The sequence below is a fragment of the Arachis hypogaea genome, chromosome 13, assembly GCF_003086295.3.
Source record: "Arachis hypogaea cultivar Tifrunner chromosome 13, arahy.Tifrunner.gnm2.J5K5, whole genome shotgun sequence".
In the NCBI taxonomy this organism is placed as follows: Eukaryota; Viridiplantae; Streptophyta; class Magnoliopsida; order Fabales; family Fabaceae; genus Arachis; species Arachis hypogaea.
This window is the reverse complement of record NC_092048.1, coordinates 139,352,980-139,364,981: the sequence shown is the minus strand read 5'-3', so window position 1 is coordinate 139,364,981 and position 12,002 is coordinate 139,352,980. Positions and strand designations below refer to the sequence as shown.

The 12,002-nt window shown below is 28.3% G+C and overlaps 1 protein-coding gene across 1 annotated transcript; it reads left to right on the top strand.

The window, feature by feature from the left end:
• The first annotated feature begins 2,155 nt into the window (after window positions 1-2,155).
• LOC112792128 (uncharacterized) lies at window positions 2,156-4,005 on the top strand. Its single transcript, XM_025835222.3, has 2 exons — window positions 2,156-2,693; window positions 2,802-4,005. The coding sequence occupies exons 1-2, from the start codon at window positions 2,334-2,336 to the stop codon at window positions 3,456-3,458; spliced, it is 1,017 nt and encodes a 338-aa protein (XP_025691007.1). The 5' UTR covers window positions 2,156-2,333; the 3' UTR covers window positions 3,459-4,005.
• The last annotated feature ends 7,997 nt before the right edge of the window (window positions 4,006-12,002 follow it).

Sequence of the window (12,002 nt, the reverse complement as noted above, 5' to 3'; positions counted from 1 at the left end):
TTCAGTCAAATTGATTTATTTGGTCTAATTTTGACAAAAATAACACAGTTTGATCAATTATATAAGTTAAATATTAATTATTAAAAATCATCTTTAAAAAAAGACATTTTAAGAGTCTTTATGTGAGTGACTCCCTAAATTATATAATTAAAACTAAAATCTTAAAATTTTTTTATGAAAACACTTGTATTTAAACGATATATGAAAAAATAGAATTGAAATTAGTGTATCCAAGATATTAAAATTTTAAATTTAAAAAAAATGAGAAAAAATTAGTGAAGGGACTAGTTTGGTGCACGATATTTAATTTCAGGGACTAAAATGAGACACTTAATGTAAAGTGAGGGACTAATTTAGTGCATATACAACGATGACATAATGAATAACACGTGGACGAATACTGTTGCGACACGTGACACAAACGGATACATGGTCAAATAACATTGTGACACGCGGAATAACCATCCACGTCAGCATGCCACGTGTCACTAGTAATAAAATTAATCAAACATCATAGTTATTTATTTATTGTCATATTAGTAATAAATTTTAAAATAAGTATATTTATAAATTTATTTTAATATAAATATTATTATAAAATTTTTATGTTAAAATCCTCCTCCCAAATTTTTGAAGTTCCGCCTAATTTTTATTATGATCATAGCATACTAAATATTAGATCGTTACAAGAAAAATCTTCACATAATTTTATAGATAACAAGATTTACATTGTTGAGTGTTAATTAAAAGGAGAATGTGCATTGTAATTTATATAGCACACTGCACTGAGTACTGATCTTATTATTATTGCATATAGATGCTAAAGTCAAATAATTAATTAATTTATTTGTTTAAGTAAATATTTGAGAGAAATGAAGAATAAAATTTTAGATGCTATTCAATTTAAAATGATTAACTAATTAATTTATTCATATATTTAAAACAAATACCAAATTATAATACGTTTTACATTCTAGATGTGTATGCCATATTATTGTCCTTTATTCATTTAATAAAATAGATTTATTGGACACTAACTAAAAAAAGAAAGTGCATTGCAATTTTTATACTGTTGAGTACTGATTTTATCATTATTGACCATAGATATTAAAATCAAATAATCAATTTATTTATTTGTTTAAATAAATTTTGAAGAAAAATGAAGAATAAAATTTACTCATAAAATATCAAATTATAATATGTTTTACATTCTAGATGTGTATGTCATGTTACTGTCATTTATTCATTTAAAAATGAAATTGTTTTTTTTTTAACCAAAGATAAGAGACTCGAACTCGCAACCTCTTAATTGAGTATGAGAAAATTATGCCATTTGAACTATTACTCATTGGCAATAAAATGAAATTGTTGGGTGTAACTAAAAATAGAAAATGTATTGTAATTTGTATACGATTGAATAATGATCCTATTAACATACGTCTCTTTCTTAGCCAAAATCAAAATGAATTGCAAAAAGAAATATCAAAAGATGAACATCTAATAAAATATATTATTTTATTTTTGTTAATTATTTAAAATAAATTTATATATTTTTATTTTGTTACACAATTTTTTTTATTATAGAAACAAAGAAGTAAATAAAATTAATTATAAAAACAAGCATAAATACACAATAGACTCCTCTTCTTCTCCTAACCTCATCTCACCAAAAAAGATCTAAGTCAAATTTTTGCACCGATCATAATTGTTAGAATCTAATTCATTATCCGATCAGTCAGACTATTAGTTAACTAATTTATTAGTTATATTTTTCATTACACGTGCATTTTACATTTTGTAATAATATTACTCTTAAGGAATTAATACCTTTTTTTTGTCTTGTAAGAAGCATTACTCTTTTTCTTTCCCCTCCCAATCTGTTTACATTAATAAAAGATTATTTTATATAAAAAAATAAAAATTTAAATACAATTAACTTTATATAAAATTTTGAGAGTCGTTAAATGATTTGATATGTTTGACTAAATTATTATTTAAATAACTCTCAACCATCAACTATTAATTTTATATAAAATTAACTGCACTTAAATTTCTAACTAAAAAAATGAAAAAAACAATAGATTCTCAATCATCCTCTCCACTCTCTAAAGGAAACAGCCATAATTGCACCCAACATAGAGTAACTTTCACCACACAAAGTTAAATCAATGAAATCTCTCTAAAAACTACCAACTTTCGTTTCTTCCATTGCCCTCAATCCCATTTTTCCTTAACCTTTCCAATTATATATAAACCCCATCAATCTCCATCAACTTTCCTTCAGAACCCTTCTCTCTCTTTTCTTATTTCTTCTTCTCTTATTAATCTTGCTTATGGCTTCTCCATGCAACAACAACAACTCTTCTGTCAATGGCTTCTACAACTTCCTTACTCAAGGACTCAACAACCTTCACCAGAACAACAACAACTTCATGTCTATGCAGTTCATGTCAAAGGTTCTTTCATCTCTACAATCTTTTCATTCACAGTTAACCATTCTTGTCCAGAGGCTTTGCTTGCCTGTTGGAGGAAAATGGCTTGATGAGTACATGGATGAAAGCTCTAGGCTTTGGGATGTGTGTCATGCTCTCAAATCTGCCATCTCTGGAATGGAAAACTATTACTCTTCTGCCTCCAATATAGCTTCCTCAATGGATAACTACCATCACTTCACTCCTGAGCTTTCACATCAGGTTGCCATGATCACAATTCTTTACAATCAAATCAATCATGGCAGCAGAGACCACATAGAAATATATAGTTTTTTAACAATATTGTCTAATGTTCTTATGTATGTGCAGGTTATTAGGGCAATAAAAGTTTGTCAAAGGGAGATTCTAGGATTGGAAGAGGAGAACAAGAGCTTGATGGAGGCAAGGATTCAACCATTGTGTGAATGTATAAACAAGAGTATCACAACTGAGTCAAAGTTGAATGAGTTCAATGGATTCAGAGGTGTTCTTTATGCAATGAAGAGTGTTAGCTCATTGCTCCTCATGATTCTCCTATGTGGGGTTGCATATTGTTGCTCTTTTTCTTGCTTTGCATTTCAACAAACAGGTTATGATCATCATCATCATCATGAAGGCAACAACAACAACAACAACAACAACATGGGTTTTGGATCAAGCTTCATGGCTTCAATGGGAAGGTTGCAGCACAAGGTTGCAGAAGAGATTGAACATGAGATTAATAATAATGGGCAGGCAGGGATTTTGCTACATGAATTCACACAAGCAAAGGTTGCCATGGAGGAAGTGAAAGTGGAGTTGGAGAGAGTAGTGGTGTATGAAGAAGAATATGAAGAGGTTGTGATTGAAGAGAAAGTTGAGAATTTGAAGCATTGTTTTGGGTTTTTGAGATGTGGTCTTGAGACTATAACAGGGCAACTTGATGATTTCTTTGATGACATTGTTCAATCAAGGAAGAAGCTTTTGGATATTTGCACCCATAACTAGATTTTAAGAATTTTTTGCATTCTCATTTTCTTCTATATAAATTTGAATTGAGTATAAATAAAATATCTCATTTTAGTTTTTTTTTCCTACGATTTTTCCAAATTCAATAGGTTAAGGACTAATTTATTGCAGGTTAAAATTCCATTTGAGAATTACTACGTGAACAAAGCGAGATTCGAAACCGGACAGTAGTGAATTGATTTGCATGGTACTAGCCTTTTGGTGTTTGCCACCTAGAAGAAGCTTTTCCGATGAAACCGAAAAAAGGAAAAGAAAAATTTCAAGAGAGAATGTGATTCCTTCTTTGAAGGAAAGCAACATTATTATTCTGCTCCAAATAGATAGATGAGAAAAAAACAGAGAAATAATATAGAATTTGATACAATTTGAATAGAGTTAAAGAATGAAACTTATATTCCCTTATTATATTGATGGAGTCAATGGGAATATTTGTAAAGAATAACTACAGATCAGTATTAATTATTCTTCTATGGTTGTGTATTAAAGTTTCACCTCATCAAATATCACAAATTACAATTCTGTATTCTCTGAAAAGTTATATTGATTTTCTTTTAAATGTTTCATTATTGTTGTGGATGAATCTAATAGCATAATCTGCCACTATATATAGAACCGAATTTAGATTTATCAAGAATGAAACAGGGAATGGAGCAGTCATATGTAGACAATGAACACTTGGCTTTTCTTACAAGTTTCTTTATACTCGAAAGTGATCAAATGCCATATTCTCACTCCCTTATTACATACTTTTACTTTTAGATAAAATCTAATACTGTTAGATAAAAGAGTTCAACTAGCAATATATTTTTTTTCATTTAATATCAATTATTTTTTAAAATTTTAAATTTTAAATTTTAAATCCTTCAAAAAATAAAGGTTAAAAAATATTTTTACAATAAAAAATTTAAAATTTACTTTCTCTGTGATCTGTATAGTTCGCCAAATTTATAATTAGATTCTTATAATTTTTTTTTCAATTAAGTCCCTAAATTATTTTAAGTTGGACAAAAACGTTTGAATTATCAAAATATTATGTTCCCAAATTAAAGAAACCATTGATGAATGATAATTATCAAAATATTGTGTTTTATTTGATTAATAATAAATAAAAATGTATTGGTAGAATATTAAGTGTGAATAAAATTACAATTCAATTCTTTTGATTGTAATTTTTTTTTCTATCGTCTAAGAATTCAACTCAAAATTATAATAATAATTTAATGATCTTTTGCAAGTAACAAAAAAAAAAAAAAAACAGGAAAATCAATTACCCACATCACATTTATTATTAATTGTGTAAATAGTGTAAATAATATCTGATTTTATAGTGAAGAAAATGTGAGTGAATAGAAGCTTTCATTTCTATAAAGAATGGAAGTCAGAAACTAAATTTAACAGTATCCGACATGGTTAAGACATAGTAAGTGAAAAACTTTCTCACAAGATTGACTACCAATAAAGCCTAAACAGCTATGCAAATGTGAAAAGTGAAAACTACAAGAAGAGAGACCTTCCCCCTGTTTTCGGTTTAAAGTTGATTCCTCCTAGGTAAAGAATAAAGTGGCAAGTGACAACATTGTCCATATGATTATAACATTCATACAATTGAGAATTGACCAACCTATAAATATGAGCCAAAATTTTTTTTTTTATAAAAGTAAAACGAGTGATATACTTAAATATTATAATTTTTAATATTTTTAAAATTATAAAAAATATATAAATTGGAGAATTTAATTTCTGTATTTTAAATTTTTTAATTTTTTTGAAACATAAATTGGATAGTCCAATTTTGAATCCGAGAATTTGGATGTTTCAGAAATTGAAAATCCAATTTTTTTTACCACAAATTAAACGGTGTCACATTTAAAATTAACACTCTTAATAATCTATAGTCTAAAAAAATATCATTGTCAATCCAATATAAAAATAAAAAGTGTAAATATGACTATAACATAAAAGAAAGAATTAAACTGTACATATTTGTTTGGTGATAAACTAACTTAAAAATATCATATATCTTTTAATGAAATACAAAAATTTCTTTTTTTTCTTTCACAATTTTAAGTGAGTAGATTTAGATACAGATTATATATAAATAACAAAATAAGAAGAAGAAAAAAAAAACAAATATATAGAGCATGCATGGTATAAGCAAAGCAATTATGATGAGGAAATTAAAGAATGAAAACTCAAGAATCAAACTGAATAAAGTGCCTTGAAAAGTCCCTTTCTCATTCCACCAGCTATAACCAATAATTAAAAGGAAAAGTCTAGGGGCCAGTAATTTTTGTGATTGTTAGCCATCACCTAGCTATCAATGATGATTTGATGGTGTAAGATTGGTGTGAGATTTCATCCAATGGCTCACCTTCTTCTGCTAGTTACATGCTGGCCAAAATTCAATAAAACTGCTGGCCCCTAGCATTGCTCTAATTAAAATAACGAGAGGTTAACTTGTTTCATGCATACTATATATGAAGGATGATGATGGTACTTTGGCTACAAGGAAAGTAAACTATCTAGGGCTTTCGTTTAAGGCTGTTAAATAATAATAATAATAATAATAATAGCCCATTACAATTAGTTGAAATTAAATTATCAATCATTAATCAGAATATGAAGTCCACGTGAATCGTTAATAATTAGTACGTATATAATTCCACTTTTTTTTTTGTAAATATTAAATAAAGACATAATTATTCTTTTTTATTTTTTCTTAAAAACACATTCACTATCATTCGAAGAAAAATAAAATCCATAAAAATGGACACGAATTTGTGGGTTCAGCATAAAAAAATCTCAAACGTGGAAGATCAGAATAATAGATATGACACATACATTCTCTTATCTCAAAGATCAGCTATCGAAGCACATGCATATATAACATATCTATCGTGATTCTACTCTTCTTAAAAATTTAAATGGATAGAAAAAAATATAAATAGTTATATTTTTAATAATTTTTTAAAATAAGAATTTTTTTAAAAAAATTATTTGATTTTGCATATATTTTTTTTGTTCTTATATTATTTTTTTATTTTTTAAATTTATAAAAAATAAAATTTTAAAAATAAAATTTTAATATTATATTATAATTTTATTTTTTAAAAAAATTTAAACTAATAAAAAAAGATGCCAGGATTCATTTGAAAACCATATACATACACTTGTCTTTGTCAATGAATTGAAGGTCACTATCGAAGTCATGTTGGTGGCTCCATTAAATTTTGTAAAAAGTGTTTAATTAATTTTCCTTGTCAATAAGCATGGAGTATGGTGGAAATCACTTTTCATGTGACGAATGAGGTTGACATTTCATATCTCCTAATGGAGACTACCACCAATTTCCCCTCATTCTTAATCATTATTCAATTTATTCTTATTATCATATATATATATATAATCATGCATCATATAATCAAAATTTAGAGAGTTTTACAATTAAAAAAATTAAAATGTCAGAAAGTTAGTAGAATTTATTATTTTTAATTATTATTTTTAATTATTAGTCTAATTTTTTTAATTTAACAATTTAATAATATAATCACTAATAAAAAATAATAAACACCGGTATTTTTTAGGATTTTTTAAAATTAAATATATATTAACATCAATTATTATGCGTGCAAGAAATTTATCATATATATGCAGAGTATTATTTGAGAGTGAATAAAATTCACCTAACAAGGGTGGGAAAAATAAATGTGTCGGCATGAATTCAATATTCACGTGGTAATAAGAGAAAATATGTCGGTAGTAGTGAACATCAATTATTACTAAATGAATATTTGTTTATAATTAACTAATTAAGTGATGGTTAACTAGTATTGAATAATTAGATGAAAAAACTTCTTTTCTTGTTTTCTATCCAACGCATGTTTCAACTATTAATAGATTAAATGAGTAATCATTAAAACAAGTGCACTTGTGAAACATCATATTTTGATCCAAACTTTCAAGACAACAAAATCACAAAATTCCTTTATATTGTATACGAATCTGTTAGGAAGACAATGAATTATTTGTACAATATATATAATGAGTTATTGACTATTGAGTTACAAAATAAACATTTTCTGTATTATCTAGAATAACACCATTCGAGTATTAAGGATAATAAATATTTTTCTAAAAGTTTAAACTAATTTTAGAGTTTACCAAAAATCAAACTCTTGACCTTTCAGATCTAGCGCTCTAATACCATGTCATAATATCACTCATCTCAAAAGCTTCGGCTGATAAAAAAAGTAACACTAATGGTTATATATCTAATACTCTATAAACCTCTATTATATACATTATACAAATATTCCATTGACTCCTCGTACTTTCCCGTTGTATACACCTCAATTAATATATTCTCAATCTTATAATAATTAGTCCATGGATATGTTCTTCAATTTCCAATACACTAAAATCTCGGTATCCATCCTCGATGATATTTTTTTTCATTTCATTTCCTTTGGTGCATGCTTACGTTACCATGACACCAAAACATATTTTAAGCTAAACTACTACAACTATATATGCACATAAAGGAAAAACCCTTAATTAATGTTTTATTTTTTGAAATTTCGTTAATTTTTTTTCAAAAAAAAATATTTCAACGTATTTTTTAATAAAATTCTTAAACAATAAATATTGAAATTAAAAGATATATTTTTTAAAACCGACCAAGTCTTAAGTAGTATTTATATCATATCATATCAACTAAATGGTTGTGGAAGAAGAAAAAAAAATCAATAAATAAATGCAAGTACAAACACAAATAAGCACATGGTATTGTGGCATGGATATTCAAATCTTTGCTCGCTATATAGGTTGTCATGAGCATTATTGTAAAAGTCTACTTATTAAGATACGTATCTTGATGAATTCTAAACGGAAAAACAAAATAATTAGAAAGGAATATCATGGAGGCCACAACTTTTAATTTGGTGAAATCATTTTGAGGAAGATATGATGACGAAAACGTGGCCAATATAGAAGTTTCTTTGACACAACAGAGAATCCATAATATGAGTACGTTACCCTACATGCTTCATCAAGCAGTGTTCCAAAATGGGTTATGATGATCCATACTAAATTTAACCTAATATTTGAGCTATAGTGTTATTAAATCTCTCTTCCACCTTAGTCCATAACATTATAAAAATAATCTACTTAGTCTATGACAATAAAAAAGTTTCACAATCCATAAATTCAGAATACATAAATTTTATTACAATTATATATATAATTTTACCTTTTTAATTTTTCAATTAAAGAAATACATAACAATATTTTATCAGTTTTACGTACTCTTTCAGTTTTATTATAGTTTCAGAATTTTTTTTGATGAACTCTGTTGACATTCATGGATAAACCAACCAATTCAGATCCTAAAATCCCTTCAACCTCCTCCCACAATGAAAATTCATTATGGCTATGAATTTCAAAAATAAATATGAATTTTACTATCTCCTCTCATCTGCCTGATTATTTTTTCTCGACTTGGGAATATTACAACAACTTGGTCTTGTATTATATGTTGTTGAAAGTATCCCCAGTCACAATTCATCAACTTCACACTCCATTCATACCATCAAAACAAAATCAGCCATCACGCTATCCGACTTATGGTATTTTCGTTTGGGCCATCTTTCGGAACAAATACTTAATTATTTAGATAAGTAATTTTCTTTTATTTCTATGCATCATGATAAAGTTTGTGATATTTGTCATTTTTTTAAGAGATCTGCTACACATACAAGTCTTTTTGGCTTACATGTCTTACAAGTCCAATAAAACACACGCATTACACTTAATTAACGCATTACACACTTCCACATTCAAGAGTAAATAAAACGCACGTTATTCAACAACTTCCTGTTTCCAAATTAAAGCGCGCTACTCACCATGCATTATGAACTACTCTTCTTCTTCTTCCTCCATGAAAACAATTTTCTTGCCAAATTTGAAGATAATAGAACTTCAGAAATACACCCAAACGATTACAGAAATACACCCCAACGATTACAGAAATACACCCAAATGATTACAAAAATACACCCAAACGGCTACAGGAAGTCACCCAAACGATTATAGAAATACACCCAAAGGATTACAGAAATACACCCAAAGGATTTAAGAAATACACCCAAAATTCATCGAAGTACACCTTATGCATATTTCAGATCTCTTTCTCTTCCTCCTCTTCTGCTGCTTCTTCTTCTTTAAAAATAATTTCAGAGCTTGATGTCAAAAAAAATGGAAATCGAAAATAACGAAGAAAGAAAACAGAGAGAAAAGCACGTAAATGAAGAAGAACGTGCAGCAAGAATAAGAAGAAGAAGAAGGAGAAAGAGAAGGCAAGAAACGAAAAAAAAAAGAAGAAGAAGAGGAAGAGGAAGAAAAAGAAGAATGTGCAGCAAGAAGAAGAAGAAGGAGAAAGAGAAAGCAAGAAACAAAAGAAGAAGAAGAAGAATGTGCAGCAAGAAGAAGAAGAAGGAGAAAGAGAAGGCAAGAAACGAAAGAAAAGAAGAAGAAGAAGAGAAAGAGGAAGAAGAAAAAGAACGTAGACCTTGTATCGCGTTTTTGAGATTTATTCGTTAATTAACTTGTAAAGCATACAAACCCTAATGACTTGTATGCAAAGCTTTTCCCTTTTCCTAAATAGAAGAAACTTTCCTGTTCTCAAAACTTTAATAAAGCTAATGCAAGTTTTGATTTGTTACATTTTGATATCTGGGATTTGTTTTGACAAAATTCTATTTATAATCATAAATATTTTTTAACTATTGTTGATGATTTTAGTTGCTTTAGATGGGTTATTTTGTTAAAACCAAAAGCAGAAGTGCAAAATCATATAAAGAATTTTATTTTTTTAGTTGAAATATAATTCAACTCTAAAGTTAAAATTGTCTATTCCAATAATGAACTAGAATTTATTTTACATGATTTTTATACTTCAAATCATTATTGATTTTTATGCTTCAAATCATTATTCATCAATGTAGTTGTATTAAAAACCCCACGACACAATGAAAGGGTAGAATGCAAGCATCAACATCTTTTAAATATAATTTGTGCTCTTATGTTTCAATCTAATTTACCATTATCTTTTTTATCTTATGCTGTTAAACATGCTGTTTATTTACTTAATAGAGTTCCATCATCTATAATTAATTTTAAAACACCATTTGAAATTTTATTTAATCATCTACCAAATTATCATGACCTTAAAGTTTTTGAATGCTTATGTTTTGTTTCTACCCTAATGATAAATAAATCAAAATTTGATTCAAGAGTCAAAAATGATGTTTTCATTAGTTTTCAAAATAGTTTTAAAGAATATATCATTTATCTTTTGGATGACAAAAAGATTAAAATTTTTTAAAATATTATTTTGTATGAATTAGTCTTTCTTTTGGTCCAGACAAATGGCCCGATTTCTCCTTTCAACCCAACAAAAAGTTTTGAATCAAACAATTTTTCTAATCCAATTAAAACACATAACCCAAAAATACAAACACTTCGAATTGAACTCTCACCCATACTCATTGACTCACCTCCATCTAATTTTTTCTTTTCTCCAACAACCTCTCCTTCCTTGACCAAAAAAAAAAACCTCTCATTCTTTCTCATTGTCGTGTCCTAACCAACTTGAACTCATGACCACCAAATCTCTTTCGAGTCACACACCCTCATCTCCTTCCGCACTAGATACTAGTCTACCATCACTTCCTCTTCCCACTTCATCTTTTTCGCTACCTGAGCATCCCTATTCTCGTCATTCTGACCGACCTCATCGACCTCCAGCATATCTCTCTGATTACTTGTGTAATTCCTCTCTCACCTCCCCAAATCACTCTCTTTCAAAGTGCATGTATCCTTTATCTTCAGTCATGTCTTTTTCTTCTCTTTCATATTCACATAATAAGTTTCTTTTATCTCTACATTCTGATGTTGAGTCAAAGTCCTTTGAGGACGCCAATCAACACTCTAATTGTCATACTGTTATGAAAGATGAGCTGGATGCTCTTTAATTGAACAAAACTTGACGTTTTATTGATTGTCCTATAGGTGTTAAGCCGGTTGGCTGTAAGTGGGTCTGTTACATCAAACGCAAACCTGATGGTTCAATTGATCGATATAAGGCATGCCTTGTGACCACATGATTCACACAGACTAAAGTTGTTGATTTCTTGAAAATCTTCTCTCCTGTTGTCCCGCCTGCCACCATCAGATTAGTTTTGGCATTGGTCTCTATGAAGCATTGGTCCATACATCAGTTGAATGTCAATAATGCTTTCTTACATGGGGATCTTTTTGAAGATGTTTACATGACTCTGCCACCCGAATTTACATCTCCTCGACCAAATCAATGCTGCAAGCTGATGAAGTCATTGTATGGTTTACGACAATCCAGTCATATGTGGTATGATAAACTTTCTCATCTTTTGCTATCTCATGAATATCAGCAGACCTTATCTGATGATAGTCTATTTGTTAAATTCATTGGTGCTCAAATTTTTATAC